General features: G+C 54.0%; 7 protein-coding genes and 1 non-coding gene across 8 annotated transcripts; 5 read left to right on the forward strand and 3 right to left on the reverse strand.

Moving 5' to 3' along the window:
- Positions 1 to 623: 623 nt before the first annotated feature.
- F5Z01DRAFT_682272 (P-loop containing nucleoside triphosphate hydrolase protein) lies at positions 624 to 2527 on the reverse strand (the record flags this gene model as incomplete). Its single annotated transcript, XM_046265751.1, has 2 exons — positions 624 to 750; positions 804 to 2527. The coding sequence occupies 2 exons, from the start codon at positions 2525 to 2527 to the stop codon at positions 624 to 626; spliced, it is 1851 nt and encodes a 616-aa protein (XP_046116983.1).
- Positions 2528 to 3360: 833 nt separating this feature from the next.
- On the forward strand, positions 3361 to 3442 carry F5Z01DRAFT_t66. Its single transcript has one exon. It is a non-coding gene; the product is annotated as a tRNA-Thr (tRNA).
- A 268-nt stretch (positions 3443 to 3710) lies between these two features.
- On the reverse strand, positions 3711 to 4354 carry F5Z01DRAFT_637810 (uncharacterized protein; the record flags this gene model as incomplete). The annotated part of the gene is made up of 2 exons (XM_046262313.1): positions 3711 to 4274; positions 4322 to 4354. 2 exons carry the CDS (start codon positions 4352 to 4354, stop codon positions 3711 to 3713), a joined length of 597 nt encoding a protein of 198 aa, XP_046116984.1.
- Positions 4355 to 5532: 1178 nt separating this feature from the next.
- F5Z01DRAFT_675461 (S-adenosyl-L-methionine-dependent methyltransferase) lies at positions 5533 to 6884 on the reverse strand (the record flags this gene model as incomplete). The annotated part of the gene is made up of 3 exons (XM_046265146.1): positions 5533 to 5846; positions 5896 to 6604; positions 6660 to 6884. The coding sequence occupies 3 exons, from the start codon at positions 6882 to 6884 to the stop codon at positions 5533 to 5535; spliced, it is 1248 nt and encodes a 415-aa protein (XP_046116985.1).
- A 2134-nt stretch (positions 6885 to 9018) lies between these two features.
- Positions 9019 to 10569, forward strand: F5Z01DRAFT_172050 (uncharacterized protein). Its single transcript, XM_046257914.1, has 5 exons — positions 9019 to 9332; positions 9383 to 9758; positions 9811 to 9928; positions 9980 to 10075; positions 10126 to 10569. Exons 1-5 carry the CDS (start codon positions 9123 to 9125, stop codon positions 10511 to 10513), a joined length of 1188 nt encoding a protein of 395 aa, XP_046116986.1. The 5' UTR covers positions 9019 to 9122; the 3' UTR covers positions 10514 to 10569.
- Positions 10570 to 11869: 1300 nt separating this feature from the next.
- Positions 11870 to 13643, forward strand: F5Z01DRAFT_173337 (uncharacterized protein). The gene has a single exon (XM_046257919.1). The coding sequence runs from the start codon at positions 12094 to 12096 to the stop codon at positions 13453 to 13455; it is 1362 nt and encodes a 453-aa protein (XP_046116987.1). The 5' UTR covers positions 11870 to 12093; the 3' UTR covers positions 13456 to 13643.
- A 1802-nt stretch (positions 13644 to 15445) lies between these two features.
- F5Z01DRAFT_173360 (beta-1,3-glucanosyltransferase) lies at positions 15446 to 17373 on the forward strand. Its single transcript, XM_046257920.1, has one exon. It carries the CDS (start codon positions 15595 to 15597, stop codon positions 17191 to 17193), a length of 1599 nt encoding a protein of 532 aa, XP_046116988.1. The 5' UTR covers positions 15446 to 15594; the 3' UTR covers positions 17194 to 17373.
- A 666-nt stretch (positions 17374 to 18039) lies between these two features.
- Positions 18040 to 19453, forward strand: F5Z01DRAFT_173471 (phosphatidic acid phosphatase type 2/haloperoxidase). Its single transcript, XM_046257921.1, has 2 exons — positions 18040 to 18337; positions 18394 to 19453. The coding sequence occupies exons 1-2, from the start codon at positions 18218 to 18220 to the stop codon at positions 19216 to 19218; spliced, it is 945 nt and encodes a 314-aa protein (XP_046116989.1). The 5' UTR covers positions 18040 to 18217; the 3' UTR covers positions 19219 to 19453.
- Positions 19454 to 19701: the final 248 nt, after the last annotated feature.

Consider the following 19701-nt stretch of genomic DNA (forward strand, 5'->3'; position numbering starts at 1 on the left):
CAGATATGCATTTGTGCGCATCCTAATGATACTGTAGGCGTCTCTACTACGTTGGCCGACTGTTGCTCGCTGTATCTTGTCTTGCTCCCTTTAGTGTGCGCGCTTTAATGTCGCCCTATCTGGCTGGGCAATCTCGCGCTTGTCCGAATCCAGCCACGCGCGTCACAGCGGTCAAACAGGTATCACGTGATTGCGAGCCGGCTCGCTCGGTCTTCACCACCACGGGACTGGTGAGCCGAGCACCTTATTCAACACACCCTACAGTCACGACGCATCAAAGCACACCTGCGCAGATAAGTCTATTGGCAATGCACGTAACAATTTGTCGACAAAGAAAATCCTAGATGCCTTCTAACCCATGACAAAAACTCATTCATCCATCCGGCCGACTAGACCGCTTCTATGAAAAGGGGGTATCCGTGCCCCTTCCTGACTGTTGGGCGTTCATGACTGCAAAAGGACCATCCTCTATGATGGCGTGGATGCAGTGTGCAGCGCCCGCGTGGTGAAGCGGCCTCTAACATGTGAAGTGAAGCAGCAAGTGTCGTGCTTCCTCGGTGGCCGCTGTCTATAAACTTTTGCTCATGTTCTCATATCCATACTCAACTCGGGCGGCCGTCCGTTTAGACAGCGCCGGCGTTGATCATCTTCTTGCGCAGGTAGTTCTTGTACTCGCCAATGCTGCCATCCCATTCCTGGATCGCACGGTTGTCGCACACGAGAATCTGCTTGGCAATCTTGTCGAGGAGACTGTCGCAGGTTAGCTGTGTGCATCATCTGTGGGGGAAGAAGAATAAACGTACCGGAAGTCGTGGGACACGACGACAACACCGCCGCTATAAGCATTGATGGCGTCCGCGAGACTGTCAATGGTGGGGATATCAAGACCGTTGGTAGGCTCGTCGAGCAGCAGCATGTTGGGGCTCTCGATGGCGAGCAGGGCAAAGACGATACGGCTCTTCTGGCCCTCTGACAGGGTGCCCATCAGGGCAGTCTGGGAGTCTCCGCTGAGACCGTACTTGCCAAGCTGTTGGCGCCAGTACTGGTAGTCTTGCGACTTCTGGGGGTACTTGTCGCGCACAAAGTCGAGCGCCGACTTGGTCAGGTCAAGCTGCTCAGCGCTGTGCTGCGAGTAGAGACCGAGCTTCAAGTGAGTGTGGCGGGTGACGGAACCACCAGTGGGCGATAGCTTGCCGGTCATGAGACGCAGCAGAGTCGACTTGCCCACACCGTTGGGGCCGACAAGGGCTGTTCGGGAGTCCATGTCGAAACCAAGTTCGAGGTTGCGGTAGAGGTCATCCTCGGGGTTTCCGGAGTACGAGAATGTGACGTTGTCGAAAGACAGAACGGGAGGGGGCAGCTTCTCCACATCGGCGAAGCGGAAACTGAACACACGGTCGGGTGTCACGGGCTGGATGAAGCCATCGGCCTCCATCTTGTCGAGAATCTTTTGGCGGGACTTGGCCTGCTTGACCAAGTTGGCATAGGTACCAGCACTGGCAATGAACTTCTTGATGTGGACAATTTCATCCTGCTGCTTGGTGTAGGCCTTCATCTGGTTGGTCTCGTTCTCGGACCGTGTCTTCTGGTACGAGTCGTAGTTACCACCGTAGTACTTGAGCTCCTTGTCGCGCATGTCGATCATCTGGTTGCAGACACCGTTCAGGAAATCCATCGAGTGGGAGACGAGGACAAGGGTGCGCTCCCACTTCTTGAGGTACTCCTCGAGCCACACACAGGCTTCGAGATCCAAATGGGCAGTGGGGTCATCGAGCAGGAGCAACGAGGGCTTGACGAAGAGGGCCTTTCCAAGAGCGACACGCATTCTCCAGCCACCAGACATGTCCTTGGTCTTCTTGTGGAGGGTCTTCTTGTTGAAACCGAGACCAGTCAGGATGAGAGAGGCACGGGTAGCAAAGGTGGAGGGGTCCATCTTGTCCATGTGTTCGTAGAGATCGATGAGGACGGGGCTCTCAGGGCCTTCGTCTTCAAGGAGCTTCTCGGCGAGCTTGTCCAGGCGCTCCAGCTCAGTCTCGGCTTCCTTGACGACCCACTCGAGGGCACCGAGCTCGCTGGGAGGGGCACCCTCGTTCAGCAGGTAGATGTCGACGTGCTCGGGGACGGGGTACTCGCGGGCGGCAATGGCCTTGAGGAGGGTGGACTTTCCGCAGCCGTTCTCTCCAAGGAGACCGTAGCGGCGACCAAAGGACAACTCCATGGTCGAGTCTGTGATGAGCACACGTCCGTGGAACACGAGACTGGCGCTGGTGATCTTGACGTCCTTGCTGGAGGCGACCGAAGAGAGGACACCAGTGGTGACACGGTCGGAGATACCGTGCTTGTCCATCTGCGAGGCCAGGCGGTCGATCTCGGCGGCACTCTTGTCGTTGGTAGCGGGTTCATCGCTGACGATGGGGTTGCCGTGGGCATCGAGCTCAGGCTCGGCCTGCTTGGCGGCCTTACCGCCCTTGAGCTTGCCCTCAGCGGCCTTCTTTGCGAGGCGCTTCTCCTTGGAGGCGGAAGGCATCTTGTCGGACTTTGTTGGGAAAAAAGGAAGAGAGTGGAGGGGTCAGGGAGATACGGCACAGAATGTAGTGCTCGTTAAACAACTGAAGTCCCTTGTGTCGACTACTAAGAAACAAGGGTATTGGAGAGAATACGACTCAACGCAATGTGTCGACCGCCAGTTCAGTAAAGAGTGGCGGGAATGTCCAAGAGAAGAGTTGGTTGGTGGTTTGTTCAAAAAGTCGTTTTGCCTCGAATGAGTGTCGAGCCACTGTTTGGAGGCGGGGTGATTTTTTTCGCCGTGGTGGGGCAGTGGAGGGACAAATTTTTGGTGCGGCGGCCACTGACAAGCCGCCTGACAATCATTGAGGCGACTGGACATGACCCTCCATCAAGGTGACTGGCTCATCCAGCTGAGGCAGGGCTTGTGAAAGCTTTTGACTTTGCACCGGGGGATGTTCCTAATTATGTCTGTCCTTTTTCCCTTTTCACTCTTCGAAGCTTTCATTAGCGGTTCTTTGTTCTCACCGTTTGGTCTGAAACCCAAGGCACCTTGATACGGTCCCGAATGATCTGTGCTTATCCGGCAGGACCCTGGGGCCTGGGCGCAATTGACGTCATGCGCCTTGTCCCCTCATTCAGCACGATGCAGACACTAATTTTCCAGCCGCAGAACAATTTCTCGCGCAGTAGGACGGATCAGTTAGAAGTGTATCGTCGGCTGATATCCACTGGGCGGAGTCATGCGTCTTCTTTCTCTGTGGCCATGCCTCGAGTTTGATGTTTCCCGAAGACGGGCAGTGGCCACACCACGTCGTAGGCGTCTAGGACCCTCTAAGCGCTCCCCGGATCACAGCCCTTGTAGCTCAGGGGTAGAGCGTTGCACTTGTAGCAACAAGTGATGCAAAGGTCCATAGTTCAAATCTGTGCGGGGGCATCATTTTTGCTTCGCTGGGAGGGATGGAGTGCTCGTAGACGCGACCCATGTTGCTGTTGTAGGCGAGAGTATTCAGCACGTTGGAACTGGACAACGAAAATAAGCCTATTGCCCAATAGGCGCATGCTAGTTAGTACACTATGAGACCATTTAGGCGGCGCAAAACGGCATCCGACCAAGTAAGTAAATCATGACTTTCAGATCGTCGTGTCGTCATTCATAGATGCTATGATACAGTTCCTGGACGCCTTCATTCCCACAAATTCCCTTAAGCAGACGTGGACGAGTTCAGCGCATCGTACTTGGTCTCGTTGGTGATCTCTCCGTCACGAGGGCCAGCTCCCCTTGTCCTGGCCTCGTTGTTTTGCTCAAACTGCAGCTCCGCAACACGAGCAGGGTCGTCCTTGGTGCCCACAGCGGCGTTGAAGGCCTTCTGGGTACCGTCCTGGACGCCAGCATCGTCGAAGCCCTCGGTGATGTTCTTGCCGTGGGGACCGGACTGATCCACGGCGTACTGGGAGGCAATGTATGTGGGAGCAGCGCCAGCGTTGCTCTTGGCCTTCTGGCCCTCGGCGAAGGAGCCAGAGTTGGTGGCCTCGTCGTAGGAGGCGGCGTTGCCCGAGGTACGGTCGTTGGCCTCGCCGCGAGACATGGCGTTGGGGGCTGAGCCTAGGGTGGCGGTGGTGGAAGCGTTGGAGGACGTGTTCTCGCCGTGGATGCCCTTGTTGGCGGCAAAGCCACCGTTCTCCTGGAGGGATTCGGCAGCGAGCGAGCCTTCGGTGGCCACACCGGCACCCTCAACCTTGGAGGGAGCGTTCTGGCCGAGATCGACCTGGTCGTGTGAGCTTCGTCGGGTTGGGATTCTCAGTCAATGCTTACCTTCTGACCTTCACTGGGAGCCTTGCCAACCATATTCGCTGATTTGATGTTGTTATTTTGGGGTGAGTCGGTTTCGATTGTATCAAAGTACGGACGGTAGAATTGATGATGATGATGAAGAAGAGAGCAACCAACTCTGACCCTTGGGAGCTCATATACCCCTCCAAGGAAGTTTCTTGACTACATTTTCATATGACATCATGCCTTGCGATGCTCAATGTTTCGGACCAAAGTGTCCTCACAACGAGGAGATTCTCCACTGCCGTCAAATCGCTGCTTCTTCAGGCCTCCATGATCCTCTTCTTTGCGTGGAATTGTGGCCTGTATTCTGGAGACATGTTACATCATTATTGTGCGTAGCCATCTTGCGGCTTGTGGCAGCGGAAGGCTGACGTGAAGGTCTTGGCCAGGAGCCTGCGACAGTGGCAGCTTATGACGAAATCCTGATCTCGATCGCATCTGGGACACACTAGGCACATTAGTGTCGCGCGGTGAAGAGACTGAGAGATGCCAAAGGCGTCAGCTTGTGAGGGTTGCTGTTCCTTGCATTAGGCCTGGGAGACTTTGACAGGTGTCGAATTGAGGTTTACCAAAATATGAGGTTGTACCATCGCAGCAGTATGGACCGGGGTGAAATTCGATTTGTGGATGCCTGGTATCAAGGCTTCAGGGGCCGTGGTACGTATTTGTTACCTACCCTACGCAGGCCACTACCGGCATGCTGAGCCTGACAAACAACGTGATAAAGGGTCACTCGGGCGATGATTATTGCGTAAAGAGGTGAGAGTAAATGGTTAAACCACGAAGCAATATAAGCCCACTGAAAGAACTTTATTGTAACACGTCGACGCCGGCTGTCGTTGGCCTGTAGGATCGTTTGGTTCAAGAATCAAGACCCCTGAATGCATGAAATGGGGTTGCCGACATCAATAAAAAGATTTCTGCTCAAGTTCGCGGAGGAAATCCCCAGAACATCAAAGTAACATAGGAATGGATACTCAATTTTTGGTACTGTGTTCTCACACCGCTTTGGTTGCAGCTTGAATCGAGCCCCTGAACTTCGTCGGTAGTCACATCTGGCGTTCCTCCAAGACTCAAATTCCACCCCAATGCTACCAGAAGCTGACACCGGACGCTAGATGAGTGTCCATTCGAAGAAGACATAGGCATTGAAATCCATTTACTCATTTAAACATCCAAATATACCCACCTTACGCCAGCTCACACTCAATCAAGCTCTCTGCCCCCTCCCTGCTACTATAGATACCACTAATCTTCAAACCGCCCTTACTCAACAGATCCTCCCAGTTCTCCCTTGTGCGTTCCCGAGAAGACAGCAACGTCAACATCATGATGTCCAATCCCGTGGTCTCCCAGTGCGCACCCGTGTCAGGAATCACGTTCTCGTTGATAAGGAGCTTGCTGTAGCCGGGCTTCATGGCCGCGGTGATGTTGGAGAGGATCTGGAGACAGGTTTCGTCGGGCCAATCGTGGAGGACGGAGTGCATAAAGTACGCTCGGGCGCCTGGGGTTCGTTAGTATCTGATGTGTGGAGAATGAGGATAGATACGTACCTTTGATGGGCTGCTCGGTGTAGAAGTCGTAGGACATGGGCTCGATGCGGTCGTCGAGCTTCTCAATCTGACCGATGACAATGGGGAGATCTTGGTTGATGAGACGACCAGGAACATTGGGGTGCTTCTTGTAGAACTCCTCCAGATCGTGACCAATGCTACCGCCAATGTCGACAATCAGGGCACTGCCTTCGGCATTGTCAAAGCCCTTGACGAGGTTCTCCTCAACGGGGTAGAAACCGGGGTCCATCCACGACGGACGACCTTGGTGGTACCCGCCCATGTGGTAGTTGAACTGCTGGCCATACGGTGGGTTCGCCTGAAGCCACTGGAAGAAATTCAACTCCGTGTTGAACGCCATCTGATAGGGCCCATCAGAGATGCTGTTGGGCGTTTTCCAGCCCGTCTTGTGCGCCCATTTTGAGAATTGGTCAAGCGCAGCGTTGCAGCCCCCTGAGATGGGAGGGTAGCTCTGGCCAATGATGGGTACGGCCATGGCCTTGGTGAAGTTGGTTCGCTCGTAGGTGTCGGGGCCGAGCTCCTTCAGGTAGCCCATGGCGGCGAGGTGCTTCATCAGGCGGCACAGAATGGGAGGGTCGATTTCTTTGGCCTTGGCGACTTCGGCTGCTTTGAAGGGACCGGGGTGTTCGGCGAGATACTCCCAGATGCCCTTCTCTGTTCCGACCGTGAGAGCGCACATGGCGGCAGGCTGGATGGTGTCAGACTGGATGAGTGTCTTGGCTTTCAAAAGAATCGAGACATACCTGACCCCAGCAATGGCGGATCATAGTCTCACGGGGAGTCTCGAGAGCCTTCCATAGAGCCCTAGCCTTTAGGCAAAGACTCAGACGAGTCTCATCGCTGGTGTTCTCGCCAAAGTTATCACCCAGAGCACTGATCTGCTTGATCAAAGACGGCACGGCGGCAGCATCTGTGACGGAGGTGACGGATACCTCTGCGGGCTTTGCGTCTCCGTTGCTGACGGTCATGTTTGCGATACACAGAGAGGACTGGAAGAAGCAATGCGAGGGACAGGCTACAGATGCAATAGGGGCGGGCCAGGTAAGGTGTTTGGACGATGGGATTATGAGAAGAGGGGAAAAATTGAATGACACGGAATGGAATCTTGGGTGAGTTCTGACAGATGTATTATGCCTCGACTCGGTACCCAGGTAGGGATGGCCACGGCCCCTGGGCTGGAATCTCCCAGTCTTCGACGCCAACCCGTGGACCCTGCCTCTATCCAGGACGTTGTTGCAGACGACTGCCCACAAGAGATATCAGCGTAGCTAACCAGGTTAATTACCAGGCGGTAGGCACCCAACCCCTGAACTATGGAAGAGGGGTTCGAACCTGCATACCAACATCTGCCGACCAGTTTGATGGATCACATGTGGTCTGGTATTATCGCATACGATTGAGGTAGTTGGTGTCTGCTATCAACAGCTGCAACCTGCAACCTGCAACCTGCATACAGCACGAGTATCGTGATACGCAGGCACGAGGGTTCTCTCAGGTGCGCCCAGCCCCTTTTCAACGCATTGTAATAGCGCCGGCCTCGTTTGAGAAATGCAACTACAACAGTAGCTCCAGACGGATGTGACTCGTCACAGAGTGATTAGGCACCAACTCTTGCTTATTAGGTCAAAGCGTTCTATAGACCTCGACTGAAGCCGAATCAGTACCAAGATCGCCACGAAATTTGGGGTCGAGCATCAGGCTACAGTGGTCTGTCACTTCTACAATAGCTGTCACCAGCAGGACATAATGCATATGGTGTGTGGGGTGACTTGGCAGCTTAGGACACGGGGGCAACGGATGAAGCGTGCGGCCGACACTCATAGACTTCTGTAGGAAAGGGTGTACAAAGCAAGGATTATTATCAGTATGGCTCTGGCTACCGAATGGTCTGGTAGTTTGCTTCGGCTTCTTCCGTAGGTGGTTGACAGCCTCAGTGAGATAACAGGTAAATAAATAGACGCTGGAGAGGCTTACATACGTGGAAACGGCGAGAATTCATGGCTAATCTCCAGCCTTTCTCGATGCTTCGTAAATCAACGTGTTATCCCCCACGAGGTGGGTCGTGCCAGGATGCGAGCCGGCTCCTTGCCCCGGATGTGGCACCACCCCTGACCCCGGACAGCCGGCCGCGTTATCCAGGATAAATTCGGGTCGACCCCGCCCCTGGAATTGATTTCCTTAGAGGATTCAAAAATATAAAATATACAGACCTCATTCATTCATCCAGAATTCAAGATGGCCAGCCCGAGCAGTTATAAATCATACTGAAACAGGACGACCGAACCATCGCGCTTGAGGATGAACAGGGATATCCGGGCGGCTGAGGGACATGGCCAAGCACTTAGACCTCTAAGCTGCATTCTACGTAGGCCATGTACATTGTGATAAATGATTGATCATTTCCTGTAGCACCCGCGTCGTTCGGAACCCTCGATAGACTCGATAGTCCCGCGCAATCAATACTTGACACGCCTTTGCTGGAAAACCGAACATGAACCAATATTCAAGCCTTTTAACGGAAACAATGGCTTGGAATTCCTGAGTTCCGGGTGGCACTCGGATCTTTCCGTGGAGGGAACGCTCAAGCGCCGAGTCACGAGGAGAAAATGCGTCGTGAGTGCAATGTAACAAGCCGTGTGCGGCACAGAGGTAGAGGACAGGGATGAAGAAGGCGACAGGGGACGGGACAGACGTCTCAAGTTTTGGTACGATTCTTGCGAAGGCAAGCCTAGGCACGACTGGAGGGCCTCATTGCGAGGCTTGTCACATGCAATGGCCGATCCTCGACAGGCTCTGCGTGGCCAGGGGCGTTCGATCCCGAATACGATCTTTTCTCGAAAGTATTTTCATCTGCCGGACAATCTGCGGACCCGGACTGCGACGAGATCTTCGTTGTTACAACACCGATCCGGAAGAGCCAGCCCTCCTGGAAAGCGGCCCATGGCCTTGGATCCCAGCCGTGCCCTCAGAGGCCACCCCTTTCGAGAGAGGCGCTGACGCCCCTATTAAATGGAATGTCTTTATTAGGTATCCCACTCGATCCGGCCCCGAGGTGGACCGCAAGGTATCAGCCAGTCATCGATAGTCACTCTTTGTTCTTCAATCTGTTGCTGCCATAGAATCTTTCTGTGCCGAGCAGACTGGACTGCTAAACCATCTCAATCTCCCTAGAAGCTCCCCTTCGCGCCGTCAAAGGCTAGGTCAGGATGGCACCTCAGACCGATCCCAACGCGGAGCCGCCGTTGCTGCCTCATCAGACGGCGGCCTATCTGGCTGCGAACAAGGCCCCGTCTATCGTAGCGGTAACTGTCACACTCTCGGCCGTGAGCACAATCTTTGTTGCCGCCCGAATCTTCACGAGGCAGAAGATCATGGGCAAGATGCATCTCGACGACTGGCTTGTGGCGCCGTCTCTTGTATGTTGAACCCTCTTCTTCCTTCGCTAGTCTGGATGCTAAGAAAGCAGCTCTTCTTGTGGACGTGCGTGGTGATGGCTATTGTAGCAACACAGAACGGGAACGGCAAACACTTCGACACCCTCAGTCTCAACGATAAGCAAGGTTCCATCTTCTGGACGATTCTCGGATTTCCCTTTGGTATTGTGGCCTTTGGCATACCTAAGCTGGCTGTGGTCGCGCTACTCCAGCGCCTATTGATTCCCAGCAAGTGGCACCGCATCTTCCTCTGGGCGTTGTCGATACTCTGTGTGGCTGCTCTGCTCGGGTGCGTGGTCATCCTATATGCCCAGTGTTCGCCTGCAGAGTCGTTGTGGAATTTTAGTATTACCGACAAGACTTGCATTGACAAGTGGGTTCTCGTGGACTATGCCATCTTTGCTGGAGGTAAGCATGTTTCACTGGAGAGAAAGGCACATTCACTGACAGTCCTCTTTAGGATTCTCCGCCGTGACCGATCTATACCTCGCCGTGTATCCCGCTGTTGTGCTCTGGAAGCTGCAGATCAACATCCGAAAGAAGATTGCGCTATGTGTGGCCCTGGGCATCGGGTCAATGTGAGTCTGACCCGATCTTGGCAAGATGTTGTTCAGGCACTGATTTCATAGTGCTACCGTTGTTGCCATTTACAAGTGCACGCGTCTGCCATCGCTAGCCAGCGCCGACTTCTCGTATGACACGTCGGATCTTGTTGTCTGGACTGTGTGAGTTTGTTTGTCGGATGTCAGAAAGACAGTCAACTAACGTGCAGCAGCGTCGAGGCCGCCACCATCATCATCGCTTGCTGTATTCCGGTCCTGCAGCCACTGGTCGATCTACTCTTCGGCCGTCGCACCTTGAATGGGTCATCGGGATACCAGAACTACGGCTCCTCGAGTCATGGTCGTATGAAAAGCGACATGGAACTGGACGACAGCCGTCGAGACCGCAGCGAGAATCAGAGCCACATGGGCACCAAGCACACAGTCGGCTCAAGAATTCGCGATGCTGATGTGGATTCTCAAGAGAGCATTCTTCGGGATGATGACGTGAACACGAACAGACGAGGCCACGGTTGGCGAAAAAAGGAGCGCGATGGTCGCATCGTAAGGACTGATGTCGTGACTATCACGTACGATCAAGGGGACGATGATTCAAGGTAGACGGCGCCTACTGATGATCAACCCGACTGATCTAGGGTGTGGTGCTATTTTTTTAGTCTGCCCAGGTTTGCGCTGCGGTTTGGGGGCTTGTAAAGGGGTCAATGGTAAATGCTATGATGCTGGGAGTTTGAGCGAGTTGTTTTTTAAAATCGCAGACACCAGGGCTGCCGTGGAAGGTTTCATTGCCTTCCAAAACTGCCATGTAGCTCTTGTATCTCTAGAAATGACACTCCTTGCTATGACTGGCTGTCTTATTACTGTTGTCTCGTGAAGTTGCTTCGGACGAGTGCAAGAGATCCGTGACATCAGCAATCAAGCCTTCCTGGTCTGAGAAGTCCACCTGTTTGATAAATGAGGAAGTATAACACACCAGCTCTGCAAGATATCGAGGGACCACAAGCCAGAAATTTCAGTCTTGTAGGTCCATCCGATGGGGGTGATGGGTATCTGACAGCCTGGTTCATCCACAGCAGGCAGCTACAGTGGTTTCTCATGGCAGATCACAACAAAGAGCTCTAGTCATGATTTGGGCAATTTGACGACTGTTTCTCTTGATCGGAACAGACTCAGTGCGCCCTGGCACCGCTGAGAAGCAAGATATATATATCTTGCTGCCTTTTGCTGTTATTCATGAATGAGCAAGGAAAATAGTATACACGTTTTGAGAAAAGGTTATTACGACCGAAGGATATTTAATGAATTTCTGATCCTGTTCTTTTGTCGTGACAGTCCCACTGCCCTATCATTGGCTATGCATGACATGGATCATGATGGAATCATGGATGGGCCAGATCCCAAAACGGACATGGTCGGATGCACAATATCATCATAATATCGGAAAAAAGTCCACTGTTTATCCATCTAAATCTAATCTTTCGATATCGATCTCACCTCGACGGGCGTGTCAACAGCTGATGGCATCTGGCGATGGTGTCCAATCGTTATCATTATGTGCAATCTCTCATGAGATGGCGCCCGTCCAGTCGTCCCTGTCGCGTCAGAATTACATTTGAAACGGGCTGGAGCCAAGCCTCGCCGCTGCCTTGCTTTGCAGAGACAAAGCAGGACAACACCCCAGCTGTGCAACCAGGTTTGATTTCAGCCGTCATTGGCATTTGCGGCGTGGTCTGACAGCAAACCGATGGCCCCCGACGCACGTTGCGCCCCCAGTCCCGCCGCTTTGTCTGTCGTCAGTGCTTCAACCATCTCACGACTGAGGTCTCAGGAGCCTATCCAAAGTACGCAGCAGAGGCGCCTTGCCAAGCTGTCCTGCCCTCTGGCCAGGCGGATGGACACACGTTGACGTAACGCACAGCAGCGCACCTAGTCTAGTGTCACATCTGGTCCTCTTCTTCGCCCGAGCTGCACATGCTTGGCTCTTACATGAGCAAGAAATTTGCCAAGCGACGAGTACCGGAGCCGGCGCGAAATATTCGTGCCGCCGATCGCGTGTGATGACAACAGCATCGTCGATGACATAGGGTTGTATACTTACAAAGTCCACCTACAAAAGCAAGCCCTCCCCCCAGAGTGAACACCACTACGTATCCCGAATTCGATAAGGTATACAGGGCCTCAAAATGTCCAAGCAGACAAGGCCAGCGAGTCCCAGCACCTGGAGGCGCCGGTCGTGGACATCTTTGCGGTCAACGCCGCGCAGCTGTCGCATTACACGAGCCCTTCTAGCCATTCTCCTCCTCCTGTGCTTGTTGCACGCCTACGACAAATTCTGCACAGCACGCCGGGAGCTGTCCATCAAGTACAGCCCGACGCAGTTCACGCGGCTTTCTGTCGAGGAGCAAATCCGTCTCGCCGATCCGCAATGGCAATCGATGGAGCGAGCGCCATACCAAGACTCCGCGGACAAATCAGCGTACTCGCGGGACGCGCTATTGAACGACGGCCTGCAATGGACAAAACTGGGTGGCGGGTTCGAAGGAGAGGCATTCCGCTATCGCGATGTTGTCGTCAAGGTCTACAGAGAGCGACACACACCTTTTCGAAACTGCGTTCCCGGGCATGAGCCTGAACAGAGGTGGCCGACTGAAGTTGCCGCATCGCTGATCATGGGTGGGATAGTAGGGCGTGGGGAAATGATCGAAGACGACGCTAGCTTTCTGCCAGTGACAGACTACTTTCTGGCATCTCCACCAACGGAGCAACAACCTCAGCCCCGGAAATGGCATTTTGTCACAGAATTCCAGGTGAATGGTAATCTGGCCAAACTCGGTCAGCGGCTGCACGAGTCAGAGCCGGTGTATACAGCACGCGACCTGGACATCATCTACCGACCTTCATTGAACAGATTGCTCCAGGCCCTGGAGGATATGCACGCACATCACGACCTGTGCCACGATGATCTGAAAATGGACAACATCTTCCTGGGCACTAGGCACAATGCCACGGAGAGATTGCCGCTGACAGAAGCCACGCACTGGCTTTTGGCGGATCTAGGCAACGCCCGCGAACGAGAGCATGCCTACCATGCGACCACCATATGGAGGAGCCGCAATCTAATGGACTGCCGGGCCAACGACGTCGTCCGATTGATAAAGGCGTACTTGGAGTTCCTTCGAATGTCCGTGGACGACATGGAAAGGTTCGACGCGGAGCTCTTTGAGGCGGCAGAGCCTTGGAGTCGCCTTTTCTGGTCTGTCTGGGATGAGACTCAGCAGCAAGACTACACAACAACAGCCGATTCTGTCCTGAACATGTCCTTGGAGGATCTCATGCCGACCAACGCGCCCCTGGCGGGAGCAGCGCGGCAGCCGTTTAGCTTCCACAACCCTCTGGCACGCCTGTTCGCGGGACGAAGGTGGGCGCTGTCGAGTGCGACACGACATATCCTCAAGGTCCAGGCGCGTGAGAAGAGCGCGCGCATCTGGGCCATGACCTTTGTGTTTGGCGTGCCTTACCCTTCATGTGCGGGTTCAACGCCCTGATGCTTTACTTCCATACTTCCAGCGCATTGCGATACGATACCCTTGGCTTTATATCACGAGTAACGACCAGTATAGACACAGTCCCCTTATCAGTATTAAAGTAGACTTAATCAGTATGGCTGGTAATAAAACTTACGAAGTATTGACATCACAAATGTGACAAACAACGAACATGATTGAGGGCACACGCCTTGCGGCCTTGGTGGCGATGATGGTGGGGACTCATCATGCATAATAACGTGGCAGAGTCGGCTGCGCCTTGCTTCAGTGAACGCCTTACCATTGACTCACCTGACGGGCAAAAGTCGCCATCAGGCAGTTCGCTGCATAACGATGAAGTGAGATGTGCATTTGCTCGATGGCGATGTTGGAATAAGCTATAAAACGAGGCTGTGTCGCGCAAAGCAACCTTATATTTTAGCTCGTGGGCCCTTTCTCTGGAGCTCAACCTAATTTTTCTTAGCATCAGAAAACGAACTTTCATCAACACAACCGCATATCCGCGAAAGCTGTGGTCCAATAGACTGCGCATTACATTGAATTGGAGACACCATGGCCACTCACGCCGAACACAATGCGAGCCACGCGTCTCACGATGATCCACACGCCCGGTCGCCTCGCCCAACGAATGGAGGTGTGAAGAAGGTGTATGACGCGTGGGAAAAAGTCCTTTACGGTATTGGCATCGCTTTTAACATGGTTTTCGGTCGATGAGACAGCTCTTCCCAGTCTTGCTCGCGTGGGCACGCCAATCAAGTTGAGCCCTATTGTGGCACACGCGATCTGAAACGAAAGGACATCACGATCTTCGCTCTGCACAAGGAATGCAGCGTTTCACTGCCACGGTCACTCAATGCATCGACGTCTTGCGAATCGACAAGGAAAATAAGCTTCGACAAGGAAATCCACGGCAATTGTCGCTCATGGAGCAGGCGTCCAGTCATCAAGAACTTACAAGAAAAAGCCAAGCTCATAAGCGCCATGCACGACAAGACTCGACTGGGGAGGGTTTCCGTCGCGCGATCTGAGACGTATGAGTGATCTTTGAGGCCTTTCGACGACGGATTTTGTGGACAGGCCCCAAATTTGACGAGGCGATCTGTGACTATCCGTGGAGACGTGGAAAAAGGGCTCTCGAAGTAGTAATACAGTAACGCGTCAGCTTATTCACACAAGATTTCCGAGCAGGAGCAGGAATTGCGAGCTAGTGAAGCCAATGGCTTGTGGCAAACTGGCAACTGATTGTTTAATGCGGATGCGATTGCGTACCCATCACTTGGCGGTCTTGGGGATCTCTCGTAGAATCATGATGAACCCGACGAAGGCCTCGAAATCAAAATGAGCCGGCACGGTGTGCATCTTCAGTCCTTGACGGTCTATTGCATGGGTAAGATGTACTGGAGATTGCCCCCTTTTTCCCGCTCGTGATGGGCTACGAACAAGTCTAAGACACAGTGTGCCGGACGCTCCCTCGGCATTATGCTTGAAACAAGCGTAAAACGTTATCGCGTTTTGAGGGAGGACTAACAGAGTCGCGCCTTGGCTTGCGGCGTTACTGATAGCAATCCTGAGATGACGCTAAGGCTAGTGGTCCCCACCGCACTTTGCTTAAATGCACTGTGTCAACGCGAAATCCCTGCCTTCCAATTGCAGCATCCGCGCCCACCATTGGCTAGAGACCTGCCAATGGAACAAACCTCCAAGTGCCCAGCGCCGTGGCAGCTGCTGCGCCTCGATACTCTTCAGGGCGTTTGGGTCATGAATTCAGAGGTTGCATCGCCTAATTCGCGAATGTGGGGACTCCAGGACAACCATCAGGGGCTCGACTCGCCGCTGGTCTGAGCTTGGCAACCCTTCATCTTCGCGACGGCGCCTGCCTCTTTTCCCTCTCCTCCTTCTTCTTTCTTAGATCAACGACAATCGCTCCTGTTGCGCGGACTTTCTTCCTCCTTCACTAATTCTTTACCCTTTTTTCAAAACGCTCTTGCCCTCTACCCGGCTCATCGGTAGTCCGAGGTTCGCCGCCTCCCTTCCAGGCCTCATCTTCCCGACTCTCTTTCGCACGTCCGCGTTCGCGTCACACACGTTTGTTTCAGCATCAACAAATTCACCCATAAGCAAACTTGCAAACTCTTCACAATGCTTTCCAAACTTTCCATGCTCGCTCTGGCGAGCTACGCCACCGCTGAACTCGCCCCCATCCACATCAAGGGCCAGAAGTTCTTCTACGAGAACGGTACCCAGTTCTTCATGAAGGGTATCGCCTACCAGGAGGAGTCATCCGCCAAGGGTCAGACCAACGATGACAGCGACAAGTACAAGGATCCTCTCGCTCAGCCCGATCTCTGCAAGAAGGACGTTCCTCTGCTGAAGGAGCTTGGCATCAACACCATCCGCACTTATGCCGTCAACCCCAACGCTGATCACAGCGAGTGCATGAAGCTCCTCGACGAGGCTGGCATCTACGTCCTCTCTGATCTCTCCCAGCCCGCGCTGTCCATCGTCCGTGACGACCCCCAGTGGACCGTCGACCACTACAAGCGCTACATGGCCGTTGTCGACGAGCTTGCCAACTATAGCAACGTCATCGGTTTCTTCGCCGGTAACGAGGTCTCGGATGCCAACAACAACACCGAGGCTTCTGCCTATGTCAAGGCTGCCCTGCGTGACACCAAGGCCCACATCAAGGACAAGGGCTACAAGCTCGGTGTCGGCTACGCTACGAACGACCACCCTGACATCCGCGATGACATTGCCACCTACTTCAACTGCGGTGAGGATGAGGAGGCCACCGACTTTTGGGGCTACAACATCTACTCATGGTGCGGCGACTCCTCCATGGAGAAGTCTGGCTACTCTGACTGGGTCGATTTCTACAAGAACTACAACGTCCCCGTCTTCTTTGCCGAGTACGGTTGCAACACCCAGGGTGGTGCCGAGGGCCGTGACTTTGAGGACACCCGTGCCCTCTTCTCCGATGAGATGACTGGCGTCTTCTCTGGTGGCCTCGTCTACATGTACCACCAGGAGGACAATGACTACGGTGTCGTCGAGTACAAGAACAACAAGCCCCAGAGGATGGACAACTTTTACGAGCTCAAGAAGGCCCACGCCGAGGTCGACCCCAAGGGTGTTGACGAGGATGACTACGACCAGGACCACGAGCGTGAGGAGTGCCCGGACCTCTCCCAGTACTGGAGGGCCAACGCTCGTCTTCCTCCCACCCCTAGCCAGGATCTCTGCGACTGCGCTGTTGCCGCCTCTGGCTGTGAGGTCAAGGCCAAGGTCGACAAGGAGGACTATGGCGACATCTTTGACTTTATCTGCGAGAACGAGGGCGACCTCTGCAAGGCCATCAACGGCAACGGCACCACTGGCATCTACGGTGCCTACTCGGCCTGCGACTCCAAGTCCAAGCTCACCATCCTCCTCGGCATGTACTACGAGGCTCTTGACAATGCCGCGGATGCCTGCGACTTTGACGGCAAGGCCTCCACCAAGGATGCCGACGACGGCGAGGACTGCGCCGACGCCCTCGCCTCTGCTTCCAAGATCAACGCCGAGGCTGCCACCGCCACTGGCGCCATGTCCGATCCTACTTCCACCGGCGACTCTAACGGTGGTGACAACGAGGACTTTGGTATCACCAACGCCCCCATCGCCCGCGTCTTCAACTCCGCCGTCGGCCTGTACATGGTCGTCGCTGCTGGTGTTGGCGCTGGCGTTGTTCTGCTGTAAACGGTTGGACTTCCGACTATGCTATTATTTGTCGAAAGACGATCGGTTTGGCGTGTTAATTGACTTGGATGCATTGCTTGCGTTTCGGACTCCTGTAGGGATCAATCATTTTTAGGAGCCTGTCGATTAGATCAAAAGATATTGTTGATACTGTGTAACGTTCTGCTGCGTCTTGTCATCCCAGCGACTCTTGCCCACGTCATTCCTCAAGCCTGCTTTTTAGCTTTGCCCGCGTGCATCATCGCCATTTGGTGTCTTGAGCGCTACGTACTAATTATTCGTCGACGTTTCCCCGTCCGCAAAATCGATCAACTGTGCATTATCCGCCCTGAATATCCCTCAAGATCTGCATCGCCATGGGAAATCAAAGCAGCGCAGCTCGCGACGCGCCAACAACATCTCCAAACATGCCGTCGAACGACGAGACTGACGCGTCCACAGTTCAACAGGCACGTTCACTGAATCCAGCGATAACTAATATGGTAACGACTGACCATCAGCAAAGAACGTCCAGAAGTCCGGCCAGACCGGAAGCCACGAAGCTGGCGCGCAGCATTCCACAGATACCGCGACCGGTGCCTCGGATGGGCGGAATCCCTGTGGCTATCCCGCGAGGAAGAGCTGCTTCCCACCCTACGGCATGAAGAAGGATGAAAAGACGGGGTAGAGGTGGGATGTTGATGACGGCGCTGTCGTCGCAGTGTTGACGCAGTCTGGCCTCATATTGAAGAGACCAGCTTACCCGGCGGCACCCAAGTCCTCAAAGTCACAACCCTTCGAGAAACACATGTGGTACTGCAATGAGCTCGAATTGAAAGTAAAGTAGTAGTGGAAGGTGCGGGCAGGACGACTGGAGCTCAAATTAAGAGAAGGTGCACGTTGAACGTTTGATGTTACCGTCTTCACAAAGCCAATGTGCCCCTAACCCAAACACTACATCGTCCAAACTCCAATATTCTCCGCCTTCGAACCATCACTTACTCGCTATCCATCACAGCCGGTCAGATTCCTGACTGCCCTCACGATGCCAGCCGACCTTTTGGTGTCCGTACGCCCTCGCCCTCTAGCTGCCCTGATTCTCTGGTGGCGCCGCCGCTGGCCAGATTTGCTCGTGCTTGTTGCGCTTGGTGCAATATCATTATTCGTAGGTGACGGCCCCAAGGTATTGTCTCTGCTTCGTGTACTGACTGGCGCATAAAGATGGACAGTGTGTCGCCCCCTTTCGAGCGCCGCTTCGTCGTGTATCAGGACACCCAGCGCACCGTAGTCAACACCGACCTGGCATACCCAGCGAGGGACTGGATCCTTTCCTCCGCTGTGGTCGCCTGTCTCGCCCTCTTTCTGCCTCTCGGCGTCTTTACCACCGCACAATGGTGGTTACGCTCGTTCTGGGACTGGGACGCTGCCGTCATGGGCCTTCTGCACGCTGTCCTGCTGGCGACACTGTTCCAGGTCGTTCTGAAAGTATTGATCGGCGGCTTGAGGCCAAACTTCCTTGACGTGTGTCAGCCGTATTTCAACGCCTCGATCACTCCTCCGCAAGGAAACGGGTTTCAGAACATCATGTACACGACGAGTATATGCACGCAAACAGACAAGAACCTGTTGCGGATTGCCATGACGTCCTTCCCCAGCGGACACAGTGCCGCGGGGCTCGCGGCGTCCGTCTACCTGTCTCTCTGGCTGAACGCCAAACTCAAAGTGTGGGCAAATCGCCGACCCGAGATCTGGAGAGTTACGGTCACAGCGGTGCCCATCTTCTTGGCCAGTATCAACTGCGGCCTCCTTAACGTCGACAGGATGCACCATTGGTATGACATTGTCGGGGGAGCACTCATCGGGGTCGCCACGGCTTTCGCGTCGTACAGGGCCGTCTATGCAGCCGTTTGGGATTGGCGGTACAATCATGTGTATCTCGATGGAACGGATAGTTTTGACTATGACAATCGAGATGCGGACTATGCGCATGGGACCCTGACTGAGAAGGGTGGGTGGACAAGGGCAAAGAGGAGAGAGGATAGCTGATGGCTGGACTCTGCGAAACTCGATCGCAGAATGGGGCCCTACCTAGGAGATCAGATAGGTTGTTATGACCTTTTATTCGTACTTATATTGATATGCTCATACTTGCCCGGCGCAACTGTGATTCAGTTCATTTGAAAGCATGGGCCGCTGCATGTCGCTCACCGCGGTACAGTCCAGGAAAGTCCCTAATGGAAGAGCTGGGTCGCTGAGGCTGAAAAGACAGGCTGGAGTAGAGACCAGGCGGGTGATTACACGCAGATGACCACTGTGTGAACGTCAAATACCCCAAAGTGTGACTGTTCGAGTCATTCAACCATTGGATTTGGTCTGCAGGCAGGCTGCCCTGGTATAGTCGCCATTTCGAGTCGATCCTCACCTAACACCATTGGCGGTCTGTCGTGTCAGTTTTCACCGAAAAGTGATGCGCCGTGCGTGGTGAGAAACCATGGCCGGCTGGTACTGAAGACAAACTATTGATCTGCC

This window comes from Emericellopsis atlantica (genome assembly GCF_019669845.1).
Source record: "Emericellopsis atlantica unplaced genomic scaffold F5Z01scaffold_18, whole genome shotgun sequence".
NCBI lineage: Eukaryota > Fungi > Ascomycota > Sordariomycetes > Hypocreales > Bionectriaceae > Emericellopsis > Emericellopsis atlantica.